Consider the following 22,842-nt stretch of genomic DNA (forward strand, 5'->3'; position numbering starts at 1 on the left):
CGTGGTCGGTGGTGGTGGCACCAGGGCGGGGCCAGTAGGCGCATCTCGTTGGGCAGCTGAGCTGGTAATGGGTGAATACACTGCTCCTCCAGGGCGTTCACATGTTAACGCAGGGACTCTGAGACACACGGCCAGAACCTAAAGGATCAAACTGCCAAGGGTGGAATTTCAAGCATGACGGTAATATCAGGACCCCACCGCTCTTGCGACATGTGGCCACCTTGCAGACGGATGCGCTCTGAGGGAGGGCGGTGGGGGCAGGACCGCGGGGTGTGAGGGGCACCCACATCAGGTCGGGAAACAGGACCAGTGCCCCCGAAGACTCCTTGTGCTGCTTGCAGCCACCATCCCCACCCCCATGGCACCCACCCTCCCGACTTCTGAAACCAGACGTTAGTCATGCTGTGTTTGAACTTCATTTGCATGGAGCAGTGCCTGCCTTGTGTGTCCAGCTCCTTCTGTCCCACGTTTGTGTGAGACCCGCCCAGGTGGTTGTGTAGAGCTGTTCTCTCGTTCCCGGTGCCATCGAGCAGTTCCTAACCTATTGGCATTTGGGGCCAGATGACTCTTTGTTGTTGGCAGTGGGGCCTGTCTTGCGCACTGTGGGATGTTTCACAGCATCCCTGGCCCCCACCCACTGGAGGGCGGGTAGTACTGCCTCCTAGCTGTGACAACCAAAAACGTCTCCAGACGCGGGCAAATGTCCTCAGGGGGTGGGGGCACAATTGCCCCCAGTTGAGAACCACTGCTATAGAGTGTTCTATTGAATGAACATGTCACCATTTTTTTTTTTTTATCCACCTGGGATGGCCATTTGGGTAGTTTCCGGTGCTTGGCTATCACAAACTGAGCTGCTACGAGCATTCTCAGACATCTCTTTGAGTGGACTTGGGCACTCATTTCTGTTGGGTGTCCAGGAGGGAATTGCTGGGTTATCAGTAAGTGTATGTTTAGCTTTCATAGATACTGCCAAACAGTTTTCCGCAGTGGTTGTACCAATTTACATCCCCACCAAGAGCATGAGTGTTCTGGTTCATGTCTTTACCAATATCACCGAGTTTTTTATTTTGCACTTCTCAGAGGTTGAGCACCTTGACATATAGGTCCTGGCCACTTGGACATCCCCTTAATAAAGTGCCTATTCAAGTCTTTTGCTCGTCTTTCTATAGGATCGTCTGCCTTTTTCTTATTGATTTGTAGCAGCTCTTTATATATGATGAATAACAGCCCTTTGTCAGATATATGTATTGCAAATACCTTCTCTCACTCTATAGACTCACACATTTTTAGAGCTAGAGGCAGTCTGTGCTCCCCTATCAAACTCTCTGGTGGCCTTGGTTGTCATTACTTGTTCAGTTTGTCCTTTTAGCAAGATAAGGAATTTCATAAGGGCAGGGGGCAGTATGTGTCTGCTTTGTTCACCTTAGAACTCCTGGCACAGAGCTTGGTGCAGAGGAGACACAAAATAAATATTTGTGCAGCAAACGAATGAGCGACTTTCCCACTGGGATGACCATTGCAGCCCAAGGCTTCAGTATTTCTGGCCGTCGTTGATTCCTAGGCAACCCTCACTAAAAAGCGTGGAGATTGAGGCACCCGCCTGCTTCCGTGCCTCCTTCACCGCCAGGCCCCGCCCAGTGGCAGCCTCTGCGTCTGTCTGTCGTTCCTCTGCCAGCTGGACTTCTGCCCACCTGCACCTGCCAGAGGGAGGCGGGGCCTCTCCCGGAGAAGTCACATTTTAATTAACTTCCCTTGCCGTCACCTCACCGGAGAGGCCAGATCATTTTCATAAACAAATGAGGAGCCAGGGCTTTCTCTGCAGCTCAGAGTGAATCACACGGAAGGAAATCCAAACAAACCACCCAGCCAGGGCCCCCACCTGAAACTCAGAACTCTCAGCTCTCGAGGGAGGTAGAGGCCTGGGATTTGAGATGAGAAGGAAGAGGGAGAAAAAGGATGAGGCAGTGTGTAGGAAAGAACTGCCAGAGTCTCCAAGGAGGCAGTTGATTCATTCATTCACTCACTCAGCCCCTCTTTACTAGCATCTGTTCTCTGCTGATCTCTTTGAAAAAGAGGGGTGAGAATAAAAACTACGTGGCATGTGGGGAATCTCTGTACTTTCTGCTCAATTTTGCAGTGAACTTTACATTGCTCTAAAAATAAAGTCTATTTTAAAAATAATTAACCTTAAAAGGAAGGAAGGAAGCAAGGAAGGGAAAAAGGAAGGAAGGGAGAAAGAAAGAAAGAAAGAGAGGAAGGAAAGGAAGGAAGGGAAAAAGGAAGGAAGGAAGAAGAAGAAAGGAAGGAAGAAATGCAGAAGGAAAGAAAGACTTAGCAGACAGTCTACCGAGGGAGACAGACATTAAACTGATCATCACACAATTAATGACTTAATTACACTACTTTGTAATCTTTAATGGCTTTACTGAGATATAACTCACATACTATACAATTCACCCATTTAAAGTATATGATCCAATGGCTTTCAGCATATACACAGGATTGTGCAACCAGCACCACAATCAATTTTAGAACATTTTCATTATCCCCCAAAGAAGCCTTATACCCCTTAACCATCTCCCCTCAATCATTCCATTCCCCTCTCCATCTCAGCCATGGGCAACCACTAATCCACTTTCTGTTTCTATGGATTTGCCTGTTCAGGACATTTCTTGTAAATGAAATCATACAACATGTGGTCCTTTGTGACTGGCTTCTTCACTGAGCACCATTTTGTAATGGCCAGTCCATGCTGAAGCAGGTTCTACCGCGTAATTTTGAAGTGCCCTAAAGGTGGAGCTCAGGGCCCCATGGTGCCATAGACAAGGAAGTTTGTCTGCACTGAGGGCAACGCCGGAGGGCTTCCCAAAGGAAGTGGTTTTTAATCTCAGGCATTTATAGAACACCTGTTATGTGCCACCAGGAAAAAGAAGTCAATAGAAGCCAATAGAAGGTTGTGTAGGATATTATATTCCAGGCAGGCTGGCCCGGCATGTGCATTCCTGGAAACTGAGAAGGTCATTTCAGTTCTAAGCCCCAAATGAATAGAATGGATAGTAAGTGTTACCAGACCCAGATGAGGGAGAGGCCACAGTGAGCCCGAGGGGTCCAGAGAGCTTGAAGAATAAGAACCAGAAAGGGGAGGGCAGGCCAGGAGCAAAAGAGGCTGGGACTCTGGCAGACCCTTCAGGGGTGGGGAGTGGTCTATTGTGCCTAAATCTCAGGACCACGTGGAGTATCCAGGAAGGCAAAACTGCAGAGGTGGATGGGGTTGGAGGGTGCAGGGCCCAGACTGCCAGCCCAAGGGAGGGGTTTCTTCCGAGACAGTGATGAGCCATTATGGGTGGTCCCACATCATCCACCTCTATGCGCCCAGGTCTCCGGGAGCCAGAGAAAAGGGGAGAGAGGTTGATGGGGAAAGGAGAAAGGGTGAGCCCGGAGCCACCAGACTATCTGGACAGGCTTTGGTGAGGCCAGAGCCAGGGATGTCCTGGGAGATGTAACACCCTGCAACTGGGAGCCCACTGCCTGGGGCCCGTGGGGGTGGGAGGAGCAGCTGCATCCACCCAGCTCAGTAAGGTCCATGGTCCCTGGGGCCTGATGGCACCGGGAGTGTCACACACCTGGTTGGTATCTCTTTAGCAGGTGGATTTGAATGTGGGCTGGAGACACAGCCTGGGTTCAAATCTCAGCTCTGCCACTTCTTCCCGTGTGGCCTCGTGCAACCTGTCTTGACTTCTCTGTGCCTCAGCTTCCGCATCTGAGACATGGGGACAGTGGTGGGCTGCCTCACAGGGCAGCTGTGAGGACTAAGTAAGAGAGGCATGTGAAGAACCCAGTGCTGTCTGGAACACAGACCTCTGCAGGTGTCCATTGATGGAGAGCAACGATCTAAGCACCGTACAGGACAGGACCTCTGAGCTCAGGGAGCTGCTAGTCTAAAGAGAGGCAGTGCAGCATCATGCCTAAGTGCTTCACCCCGAAGCCAAACACAAGTGCATCCAGCCCCATCCTTTAGGAGCCGTGGATCGTGACCCCGCCACTCTGGGTCTCAGCTTCCCCACCTGTGCAATGGGGGAAATGATGTGGTTGATAATAAAGCAATTTCATCCCTACAAACCCCTTCTGGAGGGTTAAGGAGTTGACCAGAGACCCAAAGACTGAGAATGGCGGTCCAGCCGCCAGGAGGGTGACAGTGGGCCTTGTCACCGTATCCCCACCCTCAGGTGACATCCAAGGAGGCAGCTCCAGTGACGATGATTTGAGCCGTCCCCAGTAGGAATGAAGGGTTAGGGAGGAAAGATGCCCCCTCACTCAAGGGTGGCCCCAGGTGAGTCTCCGTGAACCGGGTCTTTCCGTCCATCTGCAAGATACATCATTTCCAGCTCTAGGTTGCCAGATGTGGGCTGGACCCCAAATACAACTGCTCAGTGCGGGGACTGTGCCGCCCCTCTCTCCCGCCGCACAAATGCACGTCCTCCCTCAAGGCCTCGGTCCCGACCGCCCCCCCCCCCCAACACGAGGGTCCTCCTGACTCTGCTCGCCTCACATGTCCCTGAGCAGGAATACAGCAGGCAGGCTTCCCCAAGATGTGTCTCAACGCCCAACAGCAGTTAGCGCTTATCTCAGGGAGGGCTTCCACACCCTAGTAGCCCTGAGGTCGCCCACAGGGCCTGGGGTAAAGCAAGCACCCGATGACTCCCTGCCACTGAATTTAGTATAATACCGTTGGTCTGAGGTTCCGCTCCTCACCTTTGCTCTCTGTCCTTCCCCCAACAGGCTGAACTTGGGAAGCCCCGGGAAAGAAGCTGCAGTCTGCCTGGAATTAATTTTAATTATGGACTCTACATCCGGGGGCAGGATGGAGGGGTCCCTGAAGGTGAGCAAGCTTCCTTTGGAGCCCAAAGGGACTTGAACTCTCTACCTAGGCTACTTCCTCCAGGAAAAGAGTCAAGGGGCCTGCCGTGCAGCATGATTCTGGCGGAAACCACAGTTTGGGCTTAGCCGAGAAGGACAGGACCACGAAGGGTCCAGGTCTAAGGTGTCAGGGAAATAGCAAGGGCCCCAGACAGTGTGGGGCAAGACTGTCCCCAGGCAAGACTGTCCCCAGGCAAAGCTTGTCCCCAGGCAAGACTGTCTGTGCTCTGCACCTTTTGAGCTGCAAGCATAGACAGGCTCGTGACCAACCCTCTGATCTCCCAAACGAGGTCAAGGCCAGGCAAACCCAGCTCCATGAAGGATGCTCAGGCACCGTCTAGAATCTCTGGGAATCCTGACCCCACCCTTTCAGGGGGCCAAGCAGGGCTGTCACCCAACGGACTGCAGGTTAATGAGAAGGTATTCGTGCCCCAATTTCTTCTCCGTCAGATACCACAGATTGCTTTACTTCTCAGACTGATCTCCATGCCATGGCTCTGTCTCTCCCTGCCCTCAGCCATTGGACACTGGAATGTATTTAAACAGCAGCCTACCTGCCCCCATGAGCTGAGCCGGGATTACATCGCCATGAACCGTGGGGCAGTAAAAGCTGGCCTGGTAACTGCTCGGGAGAATTTCCATTACCGTCAGCTCAATGACATCCGCATCAGTGACCAGGATGACCGGCGCCTCAAGAAGGAACCGCCCTCTCTCCCTCCAAATATGACGTTCGGGATCCGGGCACGGTAAGATGGCTGGCACCCAAGGCTGGCACCCGTGCCAGACGCCTGGCACCCGTGATGGTGAGGGGGGTGCTCAGTGGCGACTGAATTAGGGAACAATGTGGGAGGAGCATGACTCTGGACTCCAGGGAGGGGCGAGTGATCCAGGCCTGGCCAATCAGCATATCTCACAAGCCACGGCCAAAATGATTGGTTCACAGGCAGACATGTGACCCATGTCCCAACTCTGGAATGCATGACATTTTATAAAAGTAGAATGTGGTTGCATGTAATCAAGTCTCAACTCAAACGACTTTGATTTTTTTTAAGGGGAATTTATTGGCTCACATGATTGAAAAGGTAGAGCTTCAGGCATAGCTGGATCTAGGCAATCAGGCAATGTCACCAGCATTGGGTATGTCTCTCCATGACTTGGCTGTGCTTCCCAGTTTTGTCTCCATTCTCCAACAGGCTTCTTCCTCATGTGGCAAAATGGCCAGAATCAGTTCCATTCTTACGTCCTATTCTTTTAGTGACCCCAGTGGGAGTGGTGTAGGAACTACAAAAGCCTTGAGATTAAGATTCTTTGGTCCAACTTCAGTATCATGCTTATCCCTGAACCAACCACAGGGGTGAGTAGAAATTGTGACATACACTGATTGGCCAGGCCTGGGTCACACTTTTGCCTCTGCACCAATTACTGAGGCCGGGGGATTCTGGTGCTCTGATTGGCCAGGCCTGATCCCTTGCCCCTCCTTGAAGGGGGCGTGGTTGGAAGCAGTCCCCACGATCTACAGGGGCTGATGGTGGAAAAGATGCAGAAATAGGGGTTCTGATCCAGAAGGAGGAGAACAGAACACAATAGCAGGCAAAAACAGCAAATGTCCAGTACAACAGGGCTTCCCAACCCATATTATGTCACAACACAAGCATTACAAAAATCACTGATATTTGTACAAATAAATAGCAGTGCTCTCAGCCAGCAGTGAATGGCCTGGGACCTCCAGTTGCCCCAAGTCCCATCTGTGACACCTGAGACTAAGCCTGTATCTTGGTCCATCTATGTGGCACTGCCCTGCTCTGCCCACGTGCAAGGCCACTGACAGTCTATCTCCAGTCCTTTCCCACCACAACCCACTATTCTGGGACGGGTGCCTTCCTTTGGCTGTGCTACTCAACTTTTTTGGGGGGAGGTGGGGCTTCCTTTATTTCTTATTTTATTTTTTCTAATCACTTTTTACTGTGCTTAAATATACACAAGATTTACCATTTTTAGGTGTACAGTTCAAGGGCATTAAGTACATTCAGATTGTTGTACAACCATCATCACCATCCATCGCTAGAACTTTTTCTTCATCCTAAACTGAAACCGTGTACCCATTAAACAGTAACCCTCTATTTCGCGCCCCCTCAGCTCTCAGTAACCACCCTCTACTTTCTTTCTGTATTAATTCGACTACTCTGGGGACCTCATATAAGTGGAATTATACAGTATTTGTCCTTTTATATCTGGCTTATTTCACTTAGCATAATGTACTCAAGATACATCCATGTCGTACTGATAGTATGCCTCAGAATTCCCTTCCTTTTTAAGGCTGAATAATAGTCCATGGTGTGTATATATCACATTTTGTTTATCCATTCATCCCTTGATGGACACTTGGATTATTTCCACTTTTTGGCTACTGTGAATAATGCTGCTATGAACATGGGTGTACACTATCTGCCTGAGTCCCTGCTTTCAATTCTTTTGGGTATATACCCACAAGGGTGATTGCTGGATTGCATGGGAATCCTATGTTTATTTTTTTGAGGAACTGCCACGGTGTTTCCCACAGTGTATGCCACCATACCTTTGTATGCTCTTCCCTCTGCCTTTCTCACCATCCTACCTGGTAAAATCTACTTGCTCATCAAAGCTCAGCTCAACATCCTCTCTTTGGTAAGCTTTCCCACCTCCCTGGCCTCAAACTCTATGCACGTCTCTCTCACCAGAAATGCTGTTTGTTCATTGCTGTTCATCAGCCCTCAAAACCTGAAAGGTGGCACTAGAGACGCATTGGAAAGTCACTTCTGGACCAGATTAACCAATCATCTGTATACTGTCCTTCTCCCACCTTTGAAATAATGCCCAAGTCGATCTTTCAAGGCAAGGCAAGGTTCTCCAGGACTGCCTGGAGTGCAGAAGGACAGAGTCCCTGCTCTGTGATCACTAGACTGGTCCACAGTGGTCACCAGTGTCTTGAAGACAGCATGGTGTCCAGGAGGAGTCGCCCGGGCTTTTAGTCCCACCTTTGTTCCCAACTCTCTTTCCCTCCAGGGCTTCTGTTTCCTCATCTGTAAATAGGATATTACGGCAGTCACTGGCATTCTGGGATTCTCAGGGTATGTTCTGTCTCTACGTCAATTTCATTTCATTGTCACTAAAACCCTGTGCAGCCCAATGTTCACAGCAGCACTGTCTACCATAACCAAGACATGGAATCAACCTAATTGTCCATGGACAGATGAATGGATAAAGAAGATGTGGTACATATATACAATGGAATATTACTCAGCCATAAAAAGGAACGAAATTGGGTCATTTGTAGAGATGTGGATGGATCTAGAGACTCATACAGAGTGAAGTAAGTCAGAGAGAGAAAAACAAATATCGTATATTAATGCATATATGTGGAATCTAGAAATATGGTACAGATGAACTGGTTTGCAGGGCAGAAATAGAGACATAGATGTAGAGAACAAATGTATGGACACCAAGGGGGGAAAGCGGGGTTTGGGGGGGTGTGATGAATTAGGAGATTGGGATTGACATATATACACTAATATGTATAAAATAGATAACTAATAAGAACGTGATGTATAAATAAATAAAACAAAATTCAAAAAAAAGAAATAAAAATAAGAGAGAAATTCAGAAAAAAAAAAAGATGTGGTATATGTATACAAAGGAATACAGTACTACTCAGCCATCAAAAAGAATGAAATAATGCAAATGCAGTGACATGGATGAACCTAGAGATGATCATACTAGTGAAGCAAGTCAGACAGAGAAAGACAAATATCATATGATATCACTTACATGTGGAATCTATAATGGGATACAAATGAACTTATTTACAAAACAGAAACAGACTCACAGACATAGAAAACAAACTTATGGTTACCAAAGGGGAAAGGGAATAGGGGAGGGATAAATTAGGAGTTTGGGATTAGCAGATACAAACTACTATATATAAAATAGGTAAACAACAAGGTCCTACTGTATACAGGGAACTATATTCAATATCCTGTAATAAACCATAGTGGAAAAGAATATGAAAAATAATATACATATGTATATATGTACAACTGAATCACTTTGCCATGAACCAGAAAGTAACACAACATTGTAAATCAACTATACTTCAATAAAAAAATTAAAAAGATTTTTTTTAATTAAAAAAAAAACCTATGCAGGAAGTGGGCAGGGTTACTTATCCAGCTGAGTCATGGAGAGATTAATTGACCTCCACAAGTTCACACAACTTTTTCACAGCACAGCTTGGCCTGGATTCTTAATCTAGTGTACTTAGATTTAAAAATATGAGATATTAGAACACATAGCACATTAACAATCACTTGGTTTGAAGCCCCTCTTTAAAACAGGAAAACAGAAGTTCAGAGAGGTGAAGAGATTTTCACAAGGTCACACAGCTAGTTGTGACCAGACAAAAGCCAGATCTCAAGCTAGGCTGGTGGACTCCCTGTCCCATGCTCTTTCTTCCATATCTCGCCTCCTTGGGGCTGAGGTACAGCATGATCCCCCAGAGTTTCTGGTCCTGGGGCTGCATTATTCTACATACAATGGAAAAGCTTAAGTCAGCTGGGCTCAGAAAGAACATCCATTATCATCTAGCTTTCAATATAAAATCTTAAATTGCTATAAAACTGGGTGGCTGCAATTTCAGGGAAAGGACGTGATGAAGTGCCGGCTATATCTTCTGTGATGGTAAATGGGCTTTGCATATGCAAATTGAATGGATTTTAAAATGGTATTTAATGACAATTTTCGTAGCAGACGTTAACATTAATTGCACAAAAATGAAAATGCTGCATTAGGTTGCTGTTAGCAGCAAATATTGTGGCCATAAAGCTTTATCTTTATCAACAGCAGCCCTTTCTGATGTGACAGGGCAGCTCAGCAAATTGCAAGCAAAAGGGCTTTTATGGAACAAAAATATCCCCCAAAGCAGGCCCAAATCAGCATCAATTTCGCTTTATTTCTTCGTAAATGGAGGTTAAATGGCTGCTGGAAAAGCTTTTACTGAAATGCCCGACCTGCCCGCAAAGCCCCTCTACCTTACAACATCAATGCAAGGAACAGTTAAAAAATCATCACCCCCCCCTCTCCATAATGGGGCTATTACTTTAAAGTTATGGGACCGAGGCCCATTCTCTAATGATCACCTTTTACAAGCCTCGATTGTATTTATTTCCTTACTTTAAAAGCATGTTAAAAACCAAATCCGATTACACCTGACTACCCGAGGACTTGTTGGGGTGATTTGGTCCAATAACTAAAGAAGCCAAGAAACAAATGACTACCATTTACTCACAGCTACAGAAGATATGTTAAAAAATAAAGTTCCACTTCAGACTAAATACGCGAGAAGCTTACTCTGAGCTAGGGATGCTGAGTGAGGGTCTGTAACTGCTGTGTGAGAGAACATTCTGGCTACAGCTCTTCCCCCGGCCCCCCACCATCAAATCCCCTTTACATATTTTACGATGGACAAAATAGCTAGATGTGAGGGGCAGCGCACGCCTCCATCCGCCTGCCCACGCAAGCCCTCAACGCCAGGTAGGGTCAAAACCTGAATTTGGGATTATTCAGTTACTTCCTTTCCAGTTAGCTGATTTGGTTTCCAATCCACACCAATTCGTTACAGATTGTCACTAAATCAGAAAGGTACATTTCGATCCACGAGCCTCTGGCTAAAAGGAAGTGGACACCTATGCAATTACCTGGAAAAGGATGCCCGTGTAGACATGTGGTCACAAGTAGGGGCTGAGGCCGAGTCAACCCACAGAGATGTTTGTTTGGCCCAGGCAGTAATTAAAAAAATCAAAAGTTTGAACGAGGGGGCTTCCCTGGTGGCGCAGTGGTTGAGAATCTGCCTGCCAGTGCAGGGGACACGGGTCCGAGCCCTGGTCTGGGAAGATCCCACATGCCGCGGAGCAACTAAGCCCGTGAGCCACAATTACTGAGCCTGCGCGTCTGGAGCCTGTGCTCCGCAACAAGAGAGGCCGCGATAGTGAGAGGCCCACGCACCGCAATGAAGAAGAATGGCCCCCACTTGCCGCAACTAGAGAAAGCCCTCGCACAGAAATGAAGACCCAACACAGCCAAAAATAAATTAAATAAATAAATAAATTTAAAAAAAAAAAAGTAAAATCTTTCTCCTTTTAAAAAAAAAAGTTTGAACGAGTTGCCACATTTAAAAAAAAAAATCAGGAGATCTCATATAAAAACCCAGATTTCCTAATTCTCTTAAAAAGTCAGAAGCCCAGGCAACCTGGGTCTGCACTCCTGCCTGGCACCAGGGGATGGGGCTGAGCAGCGTCCGCTTTGGACAGATTCCACGTGTGCCCTTCTGTCTATCCCAGTCTCCACTCTCATTTTCTTGACCCGTCTGGTCCCAGTAGGCACTGAGTTTGCAACTGCTGGTGTAGGTTGGTCATGCTGACCCTTCAGCTACCTGCTGCCTCTTTTTGTGTCCTCTGATGATGGTAGGGCCCACCACTAACAGAAGCTGCTGTGAATTGAACTTACATGTGGCAGGCATTTGCACATATAATTGCTAATGAAGCCTATGAGGCAGGTACCATTCTGCTCACTTCACAGGCCAGGAAAGCGAGGGTGCGTGCACTCCCCGAGGCTGCACGATGGCAGAGCCTGGATTTGTACCCTGGCTAGCTGGCCGGCTTTGAAGACCGAACCTCTAGGATCAGGTAGCTGGAAAGAGCTGGCACCTTCTCACTCTGCCGTTTCACTGTCAAATCTCAGAATCCAAGTCAGGGAAGAATTTTAAATTCTCATTAGCAACGTGTAAGACCATAACACAGATCTCAAAGCGTGCTGTGACCCCCGGTCCATAAACAGATATGTCTGGGGGCCAGAAATGTTACTATTAAAGAAGCGCTTAATTATTGATGCATTTTAATAAGTGTTTGCAAATGTTCACATGCCCTCGGCACATCTTAATTGTTACTGCTCCTAATTGGTCCAACATTGTCGAAGATGATGAGACAGGGATGGTGGGGGACGGGGGAGCTGGGCAGTAGCTGGCGCTCCTGGCAGATTCTGGGTGTCCAGGGCTCTACCTCCACGCTGCCTGGGAACATCATGCCACAAGCAGGGCAAGGATGCTAGTAGGGAGATTCATCATTCAGTCAATGAGCAAACAGCTCCCTGCATGTCAGTATCTGACATGGGCCAGATGGAAGATGGGTAGACCCCGTTTTGAACTAATAACGGCAACTATTATTATTGTTATTATTACGTGTCAGACATTGTGCCAAGTACCTCAGAAGCATCCTCTCCTTAAATAACTGAACAGCTCAGTGAGTACAACGCTTACGTCCCCATCTTACAGAAGAAGAGACAGAGGGTCAGAGAGGGGAAGTCATTTGCCCCTGGCTGCTCTATAGTGGGATGGGGATTAGTCTGGCCCAACCACCTGTGTTGGTGACCTTGGCACTGAGCTGCCTTCCTAACAAACACAAGGATGGAAGTGACACAGGTAGAGATGCTACCCAAATTTTTCCTGCACTAGATGGGGGCTGAGACACAACATATATGGTGAAGGCCATCCTGTCTGGATTTTTCTTAAAGCTTTAAACTTAACCTGAACGCATCAAAAGGGCTCAATGAACTTCCCTTTTGATATGTCGCTTCCCTTCACCTTCACCTACCTCCCGATAAACAAGCTCTTTGATGGGGCATCCGGAACTTTCACTACACTGGATGCTCCAGGCCTGCTTCGGCTCAACCCCAGTATCCCTGGTGCCGACCATAGCGCCTTTGCTCAAAGAGGCCTCAGTAAATATCCGCTGCATGAATGCATGAGCAAATGTCCACGTTGAAGTCTGAATATGAAGCCAGTAGCAACTCGGGTAGAACACTTGACTCATCCACCAATTAGTCTAGTCCAGACCCCCTCCAATCCTGGTACTGAAGGCGTTCAGACCACGGAAAAATAAGAAACACAAGAAAGCTAGGGAACACTGCCAGCCCACCCTCCCCGCTGCTGCTCGCCCGGCTATCAGATGCATCATCAGCCTGACGTTGACAAATGTGAAGGATGGAGGAAATTTTACAGGCCGTTAAAAAAATGTTTGCTGCCTGACAGGCTTTCTGAATCTCTCTGCCAAGCTGATTTATTTTACAAATTTACAATGGGCCCATCAATCACTCTGGGTTATTTTGTTTCTCCTGGAGCCGACGGCCAAAATCCAAGCCACCCACCCACACTCCTATGAAATAACAGTAAACCCCTTCCCAGACACCTGTCCCAGGTATCCAAGACAGTTTCTGAACGGGGAGACCCATTCCGGGTTTATTGCGGGCCTGAAACTCAGCTGAGTGAAACCGGGCTGACCACAAGGGGGAGCACGTGGGTCTCGCAAAGACCCCTGAGCCTGCGTGCTGGCCTGCAAGGTACATCCTGCCAGGCAACCAGACGCCCAGCCCCGCCGATCTGCTCCCCAGCGCTGACTGCAACTGTAGTTAAATAGTTCTCTGCTTCTTCACTGGACACGCAGGTCCTGGAGGGCACGGACAACGTCAGTTTTGTCCACCGCTATATCATCAGAGCCTGGAACATAGTAGGCACTCAATAAATATTTGTTGGAGAAATGTGGTCCAGGGCCTTTTAAGGCGTTGAGACATTATTGAAAGGGAAGGGAAAGTTGATTTGAGACCCAGAGATGAGATGGAAAAGCCAGAGGTTCCTGTGTCATTTAGCAGACTCTCCTGGGCTCCCCTGTGATTGAGGTTATGACTCAACATCGCAGGGATGCTTCCTCAGAGACTGAATGTGTTCCTTGGCCACGTTAACAGAGGGTAGTAGCAGGTCCAGATGAGGGAGGTGACCTACCTATTCTATTCTGCCACCCAGGTCACACTTGTAGCATCATTAAAAAATGCGGGCCATCATAGATTCAGGGGAAGGCCCATAAACAGGAGAGTGTCCAGAGGGGAGACATCAGGTTGGTGGGTGGGACAAGGGGAGGGAGATCACTGTGTACAAAGAATGTGGCAAGAAATGAGGTTTTTCCCTGCTGGCGGAGAAAAGATGCAGATGGTCCTCAACTCTCTGAGGCCCTGCTATGAGGACAGTGGCGGAGCTTTGCTCTCAGAGGCTTCAGAAAACAAAACAAGGACCAGCGTATGTGTGTTTGGGTGTCAGTCCCAGTGGATAGCATTTGCAGAGCCCTCACTAAGCGGCCGATGGATGTAACGCCGAGCAATTTAGACGCATCATCTCATTAAATCCTCACGATTTTGCCAAGTAGGGACGGTTATCCCCATTTTATAGATGGAGAAACTGAGGCTCAGAGACTCACTTGTCCAAGACCACACGGCCAGTCAGTGGCCGCAGCAGGATTTGAGCCACGTTTCCTTCCAGAGCCGGTGTCCCTATCCATAGCCTGCACTCTTCCAGGAGGCAGAGGCAGGATGCTGGAGTGGACGGGAGTCCTCACGGCAGGATGGCATCCGTCAACAGCAGCCACTCACTGGGGGCCGGCTTTCCACAGAATAACTCAGTTAATCCTCGCCAAAGCCCGGCACCTCCATTCAGCCACTAGGAGCTGAGGCATGGAGAGAGAGGTCGTGTCCCTTAGTGGGTGGTGAGTGGAGGCGTGTTTACTCCAGGACCAGAAAAGATTCTTGCAGGAGGTGGAAGTGTTGGCTGGCACATCACAGCCTGGCTGGGGCCTGGGACACCCCACACTGGACCCGACAGGGGACAGGGGTCCCTCCTCCTCAGAGCCAGCCTGCTTCCATGGGCCTGACCTGGACGGAGTTCTGTTAAGAGGGGCCCAGGCGGGCAGGTGTAGCTGAGGAAGGTGGAAACCTGAGGGCCCTACCCTCTCCCTCCTACCTTCCCGGAAGCCCAGCCTCTCTGGGACCCCCTGCCCGACTTCTCCTGCTCCGTCCCCTCCCATCTCCCCCAACTCCTGCGCAAGCTCCATCCTGCAAGGCAGCTTTGTTGCCAGAGCCCGGAAGGAGGCATTTTTCATGCTTTGCCTTTTTCATTCTCTGCTCTCCTGCGGCCCAGACAGAGATTTATTCCCAGCCCGAGGCTGGTGGCATTTGGAGCAGGGAGGAGCTGATGGGCCCATAATGGATAGGGCCGCCGCTACCCCGGGGCCTGTCCCGCCCGGACCCCATCCATCAGGAGCGGCTCAGTGCCAGGGTCAGCGCTAACGAGGCCGGGCCACTCCCCCTCGGGGCCTCCCCAGTTGCATCTCACAGGCTCCGGCTCCCGCTTCTGATTTTTCCAGAGCTGGGCCTCACCCTCCCATGTCTGTGGGCGAAGCATGGGGAGTGGGCGTGGTGCCCGGCCCGGCTGAGGGCCCCTTGTCCTCACCTCCGCAGCCTCCGGCCTCGACACACTTAGAGGGGTTGCTGGGGTGCAGCTGGTCTGCCCCTCCCGTGACACGGTGTCCCCGTGACGCAGGCATGGAGAAGCTGGCACTGCGGGAAGCCAGCAGCACCCCTGGGGCCGCGTGAAGAGCCGGGCCTCAAGCCCAGCACATCATTCCTGTCCTTGCAGGAGCCGCAGGCCAAAGAATTCATAGGATGTGCGTGTCGTGCTGAGGACCAGTTCAGGGCCTGGCTCAGCCCTGTCCCCTTTGGAAGCCACATGGAAAGAGCCAGCTATTTATGCCGAAATCCCTGGTGCCCTGCACTAATTCTGATGAATAATAATACCAGCGTCTGTTTCTCCAGCTCCTATGGGCCCAGGCACAGCCTCTCATGTGACCCTCAGAGCGACACTTTAGGTAGCGACTCTCTTCTTTTCTTGGACACGCCGCACAGCCTGCAGGATCTTAGTTCCCCGACCAGGGATCAAACCTGGGCCCTGGCAATGAGCGCACCAGGTCCTAACCACTGGACCTCCAGGGAATTCCCAGGTAGTGACTCTCTTATCCCCATTTTACAGCTGGGGAAACTGAGGCCCAGACATGCTTGTCCATGATCATGTGGCCAGAAGGTGGTTATGCTGGGGTTTGATCTCAAAGGCCACATCGTTACCTCCATCCTATGCTGTGTGTTCATTTAGTGCCCACCTGTGCTGGGCATTACGCTGGGTGTTTGGGATACAGAGAGGAAGTAAGACACAAAATAAAGCAGGCAACAAATGGGTAAAATAGCAACACAGTCGGTGTATGTCATATACCGGTGGGCAGAGGAGGGTGGGACAGAGGGCCCAGGGAGACTTTGGGTCACGCCTGGTTTTGCTCACTGATGCCCCCAGTACCTGGAATGTAGGAGGTGCTCGATAAATGCTTGTTGACTGACTGCATAAGAAAGAATAGGCAGCTTGATTGCCATCCATCCCCGATGTTGGGAACGGTCAATATTCCAAGGCTGAAGACCACCAGTCTCCTGGGCGCAGAATTATCGGGCGCTGAGCTTCAGCTATCATTATTCCCAGCCTTCTGTAACAACTTCCCACACACTTGGTGGCTTAAAACAGCAGAAATTTATTCTCTATAATGTGGAGCCCAGAAGTCCAAAATCGAGGTGTCACAGGGCCATACCCCTTGAAATGGCTTTAGAGTAGAATCCTTTCTCACCTCTTCCAGCTTCTGGTGGCCCCCGGGGTTGCTTGGCTTGTGGTCACATCACACCAATCTCTGCCTCGTGGTCATGTGGCCTCCTTCTCTGTGTGTCCGTGTCTTCTTCTCTTTTGTCTCAAATAGAGACACTTGTCATTGAAGTTAGGCTTCACCCAAGGAATGCAGGATGATCTGATCTCAAGGTCCTTAACTTAATGACCTCTGCAAAGACTCCTTTTCCAAGTAAGTTCACATTCCTGCGTTCTGGGGCTTAGAACCAGGAACTATCTTTTGGAGGGGGTCACCCACCACTCACCCCACTACAGTCACCAAAGCATCTTAACACAAAGTCAGAAAGTCCTGCATTTTAGATATTGGCTTTTGAGAAAACCACCTTTAGCATTATTATTTATAATGGCTGCCCCTGGAGTCTTGTTACACATTATGTTTCTATGAAAAATATAAAAGGGCTTTGTAATCAGTCAAGAATTGTAATCAGCCAAAATGTGATGGGTGTAAATGCTTTCCTGAGAAGCAGATGTTTCTGCCAACCCTTTCTTTTGTGTTTATGAGGAAACGCTCCAAAAAAAAAAAAAAAAAAAAATAGAAAAGTTCAGAAGTTACACAACTAACTGCCATGAACCCGCCACTCGAAGTTAACAAATGTCACCACTTGGCCATTTTTGCTTCTCATCCTTTTTTTACTATTATTAAAGAAATAAAATATAGCAAACACAGGTTGAAGCCCCTTCTCACCTCTCCCTAACCCCACACCCTTCCCTCTGTTCCCTGAGGACCATCCTAAGGTTGGAACGGGCATGCTTTCCACCCACATGCTCACATTTTTGCTCTACCCTTAGATGTCCTTAAATAATGCATATTATTTAGTGTGGTTTCATACCATTTAAGTCGCTTTGTGTGGTGACTTGCTTTTTCACTCTGCATGTTTGCAGAAGTCACTGGGTCCGCTGTCCAAATCACCCACCTCGGGCACGTCCATCTCCCATCACTGAACACCCACCTTGCTTCTCGTTTCCCCCATGATGACGAGGCGCCCGGCGCACCTCACACACGTGTGCGGGATTCCTTGGGGTCATGGTCCACACGCAGAGTTTCCGGGCTGAAGAGGGACCTCCTCATTTTATGCTGACGCCCCGAAGGATCTGGATCTTTCTCCCAATGCTCTTGCTACCACCCTCATACGCCCTGGCGAGAATGCCCCTTCTGGTACTCACCTGTTTCCCCAGATGCCGGGATCCCCCTGCACACAGATTCCCAAGGGGTCTGGAGGATAGTTCCTCCTGAGTCACATCCATTCAGCTCGGTTGAGCCTTTTCTCTCCAGAGGGGCTCAAGTCACAGCCAGCCGTGCTGGGAGAGGGGCATGCATCAGGGGGGTGCAGGGAGAGCTCCCAAGTTTCGGGCTCAGGCACTCAAGGTTGGGAGAAGCTCCCTGAAAGCCCGTCCAGTTCCACTTCCCATCCTGTCGCTCTCCGCTGGGCGCCAGTGCGGGGACTGCTAATTGAATTCACCCTTGTGAAAAATGTTAACAAATTGCAAATGACCTCTTAGACAAATTTAGAAGTCAGGAGTGCGCTGCTAACTAAGCCTCCCTCCTCTGTCATTAGCTTTTATGTTGGATCCACAAACAATTAAAAAATAACCACCAGCCCAGAGGTCCTCTCCTCTAATTAGCTCTAAGAGTCCTGCCAGGGAGAGAGGCTGCACCTCAATTACCTCCCCTTCCTCCAGGCTAGTTAGAAAAGACAAGCTCTCAGGCCAAGGGGGGACAATTAAGAAAAAGGCGGTGGGGGTGAGAGAGGACGAAGGGGGCTGCAGGGGTCCCCTGGGACCAGAGCTGATGGCCAGCCCACTCTATAAAGAGGTGCTGGTGGCCGCCAGGCTGGAGGGGCCTCTGCAAGGAAGAGGCTCAGAGCTGTAACCCCCAAAGGGTGCCAGGGACCACGTGGCCAGGATCCCCTAGGGGGCGGGCCATGCACCCTCGGAACAAGGCAGATGCCTGGAACCCCAGCCCAGGCCTGGCAAGTCAGACCCTCTGATAGTGGGACCCAGGCAGCTCTACTTTCAATAAGGTTTCTGGGTGATTCTTATTCACCCACAAGATTGAGAATCTCTGGCCTCAACAGGATGAGGGCAGGAGAGGACAGTATGAACTGCAACTTCTGACCTGGGCTGAGGCCTGTGACTTCCGGCTCTAGGGCAGGACTTCCGTGGGTCCCGGCACTCTTGCCTTCATGAGCCCCTTCCTCCATAAAAAAAAATAATAATAATTTAAAATATTTTATGGCTGTGCTGGTATAAAGATGAATATAATCCAGGCTGGATTATTTTTTCTTTTTTTCTTCTGATTTTAAAAGGAATTAGAGCATTTTCATGGGTCCCTAGGAGTGTCCTGGGGCCCAGGCACCAAGCCTCCTGGGCCCAATGGGCAAGTTAGCCCTAGTTTTCCCCTTCAGGCCTTATCGCCCCTTCCCTCCTCCAAGGGATTTTCCTCTCTTCTCCCACCCCTCCCCGCCCCTCCCAACTCCCCCTTTCTGGGGGGAGCATAGACGAAGGCAGAGAGCGGATGAACAACTGGCCTTGAAGCCTGAAGACTCCAGACTCAACATAATGCTCTCCTGCTCCTGTGTTGACCTTGAGCTCATATGTACCGTCTCCGTAGGCCTCCACTTCTCCATCTGAAAGTGGGACCAATACTACCTCCTGCTATGTCAGAAACAAATGGTCAGTAAGGAGTTCTTTGAGCTTTTGGGAAGGAAGAGAGATACCAAGCATTTTGTTATTTAAGTGCTGTGGAGCTGGGGTTACAACATCACATGTCTGCAGAGGTCTGGCAGGTCAAAGGGCGAAGCCAGCCTGTGCGAGGCAATAGGGAGCAGTGGGGACTGTGTCAAACTCAAGGTCGAAGGGTGGCAGCTCCAGCCAGTTATTGACAGTTGGGAATGTGGGCCCAGTGTTACCAGGTGATCTAATGCCTCATTAAGGAAAGCCAGCCACTGGGATTTTTATGTGAGTTCTTCTGATTTAAAAATATATATATTGTGTACAAGAATTTTTAAATGCTACAGACCAAACTAAGCATGTCTTCTATTTGCAACCCCATTAGTGCAGTATTGCCAGATATGGACCCTGAGCAAGTTATTTTGTCTCATTGAACTCTTTATCAGTAGTTCAATAGCAATATCAGTAGTTCTTTATCAATCAGTTTCTTTATCAATAAGATGGGGGACGGCATAATAATAGTTCCTATCCGGTAGAGTTATTTTAAGGATGAAAACAAAGCATCCCAGGCCCATGGGTGCAGAGTAGGAGGGAGGTAGGTGAGGTTAGGAAGCATCCTTGAGGTGATGGAGCTGTTTTGTATCTTGACTGTGGTGGTGAGTCTTCAGACCTACACATGGGATGAAATTGCATAAAAGCAAATACACCAGTGAGTATGAGTCACTTTGGTGGCATCTAAAAATGGGTGGATTATTCAATATCAATATCCTGGTTTTGGTTTTGTTCTTTAGTTTTACCAGATGTCACCACTGGGGGAAACGGGGTAAGGGGTACACGGGGGTCTCTCTGTATTTCTTCTTTTTTCCCCCTCCCTATCTCTGTATTATTCCTTACAACTGCATGTGAATCTCCAGTGACCTGAATAAAAATTTCAATTGCAAAAAAAAAAAAAAGAAAGAAAGAAAAAAGGCTTTAGCTGTGGCTTTGGTAGCCTGTGGGCAATGTTAGCCAGAATCACCTATTAGAGAAACAGTGGTGCCACTTTAGGCACAAGCAAAGTGCTCGGTCATGGTCACTAAGGTCACCTGCCCACAGATGGGCCTGCTCGGGAAGCCTCAGGTGGAGCGGAGAAGGGAGGATCCTGGGACCTTGGGGCTCACTGCTCGGTGCCGTCCGAGCACGCGTCTGACTTGGAGAAACACCTCCAGCAGATGGAAGAGAAGGTGGGTCTCCTTAGATGGTGCCACTGTCGGGTGTCCCTTGTGGATTGGGTTCTGATTTAGAGCAGCCCAGAGAAGCCCAGCCCTCCAACCTCTCCCCTCCTCCAAAATCAGACCCCCCAACGGTCCACAGCGTGTTCTGAACTTCACACCCAACCGAGGACGTGCGGCCCGTCCCGGAGGCCACCATCCACCCCTGAGCCCTCGAGGCTGTGCCGGCGTTGGGACCAGGGCCTCTTCCAACCCCCTGGGAGCAGCAGACCGCTGGCACATTAGAGATGGATTTTAATTTTATTTTAACAAAATAGCTGTCTCCACTGGAAGAAGCATCAAGCGCCAAATAAGGACCCGTCTTGAGCGGAATCACGTTGAACAGACCTCCGTGCTGTCATTGATTTTCCAGGAAGAAAAAAATTGCCTCTGGCTACTAAACCGAATTAGTAGTCACTGATGACCAATTATTTTAGCCCGCTGTGAACGGAGAGCCGCACTAAAATCCGGTTTGTCAGACCCAAGGCTCCCTTCTCAAACACCTTTCAACAAATGTGTACCTAATGTCCCTCAGAAGCTTCCTCCAGCTCCCTCTCTTCCGCCAAGTTCTCCAGCTCCACAAAGTTTTAATGAGCAGCCAAGATGAAGGTGGGTTTGCCATGAAAGGGGCCCCCTCTAATCCACAGAGCCCTCCTTGGCAGAGAGGAGCCCATTCTGCAAATCAGAGCTGTCAGCCCTCGCCCCCCCGCCGCACGCACAAAGTGTCAGCCTAATGTTTGCAAATGATAATTTCCATTTCCCTTGCTTGTCCCCAGCTACCTTCATCGGAGATCAACCCCTGGTCTGGGGTTATCAATCGCGAAGCAGCAGAAGATAGATTGGATGGAACTAATTTGAAGTTTCTTGCAGGCCAACCCCGAGTAGGAGCTGTTCTCATTTCATTTTACTCCGCATTTTCCGCTCTATCAGACTGAGTTTTGACACGGTTGTCAGTGGGAGCGTTAGGGTGGTGAGGAACTTTTCCGACAGGTTCCTGCCAGGGTATCAGCAAAGAATTTGTCGAAGCCCTTGGCGGTGGTCTCGCCGGCCCAGGTCACTCAGAGCTGCCGTGGGGGTCACTGAGTGCACAGCCTGTTGGGACCTGGCATCTTTAGAGCCGGGGAAGCTGGATGGGGACCCTGGCTCTGTTGCCTGGCCAGTTGCTTGATTGCTCTGCGTGTCAGTTTCCACATCTGAAGGCAGGGATGTTCACCCTCACTTTCAAGGTTATGGAAGCATCAGGGAGACGGCAGTTGGAGTGCTGCCAGCGGGCTTGGTGTAGTAAGTGCTCATTTAAAAATTGGGAGGCATTTTTGAATGGCTCTTATTCTCCGATGTCCATCAGGTGGGTCTAGGGCTGCGAAGCGTGGTGCTCAGAGGGGACTTTCCTTGTTCCACGCCCTTGTTCAATTCACTTGCTCTCTCCTCTGAGTTCCAATGGCCGCGTCTACACTGACAATTAGTCCTCTGCTCTGCAGGGGGGCAGGGCTGCAGGATGGATACGCTCAAGGGCTTCCCAGGCAAATGCAATATGTCACCCAATGGCTGTGTGGTCTTGGGCAAGACAGTGAACTTTTCTGGGCCTCAGATTTTTCATCTGTGAAAAGAGGGTATTAGTATCTGTCTCTAGGTTAGTGTCCTCAGGATACAGGTAGCAGGCAGAAGTGTGAGCTGTGATGATTATCGGTGTTTCTGCTGCGTGCCCTGTGAGCCCAGGGTGCAGAGAGCACGTCCCCGTGAGCATGTCCCCACATCTCATAAAACCTGGCCCATCACGGGGAGCTGGTTATTGCTCCTGGGTGGGCCAGATGGATGGATGGACAAATGAGTAAGTGAGCACAGAGTTGAGATCCCATTCACAAGACGTGTAGCTCCTCTGCTGTGTCTTTCCTCCCCCTGGAGTGGCCTTGGATCCTCAAATCCTGTTCCCTTCCTTTCCGCTAATTTACGCCACCACCGCCAGCAACAGTTCCAAAGTGTGGCTGTCATCACGCCCTCCTCCCTTGCTCAGGAACCATCCATGGCTCCCTAGTACCTTTGTGAAGACCTTCCTCTGTGATGACTCCTGCCTGGGCTATTTTGACCTCAATCTGTCTTCTTAGTTCTTTCTTTCAAAACAACTTTATTGAGGTATAATTTATAGATAATGAAATGGTCCATGTAAAAAAATTTTTTAATAAATGTATTTATTTTTGGCTGCATTGGGTCTTCGTTGCTGCGCGTGGGCTTTCTCTAGCTGCGGCGAGCTGGGGCTACTCTTCGTTGCGGCACGCGGGCTTCTCACTGCGGTGGCTTCTCTTGTTGCAGAGTATGGGCTCCAGGCGCGTGGGCTTCAGTAGTTGTGGCGTGTGGGCTCAGTAGTTGTGGCGCACGGGCTTA

At 49.5% G+C, this 22,842-nt stretch overlaps 1 protein-coding gene across 1 annotated transcript in view; it reads left to right on the forward strand.

Annotated features, from left to right (window-relative positions):
• Positions 1–22,842, forward strand: part of CFAP77 (cilia and flagella associated protein 77) — a 131,753-nt gene that overhangs the window by 70,306 nt on the left and 38,605 nt on the right. The window contains exons 2-3 of the mRNA XM_059925916.1: positions 4,780–4,879; positions 5,435–5,663. Coding sequence (XP_059781899.1) covers positions 4,780–4,879; positions 5,435–5,663 — 329 coding nt within the window. The remainder of the gene's footprint in view (positions 1–4,779; positions 4,880–5,434; positions 5,664–22,842) is intronic.

The sequence above is a fragment of the Balaenoptera ricei genome, chromosome 6 (genome assembly GCF_028023285.1).
Source record: "Balaenoptera ricei isolate mBalRic1 chromosome 6, mBalRic1.hap2, whole genome shotgun sequence".
In the NCBI taxonomy this organism is placed as follows: Eukaryota; Metazoa; Chordata; class Mammalia; order Artiodactyla; family Balaenopteridae; genus Balaenoptera; species Balaenoptera ricei.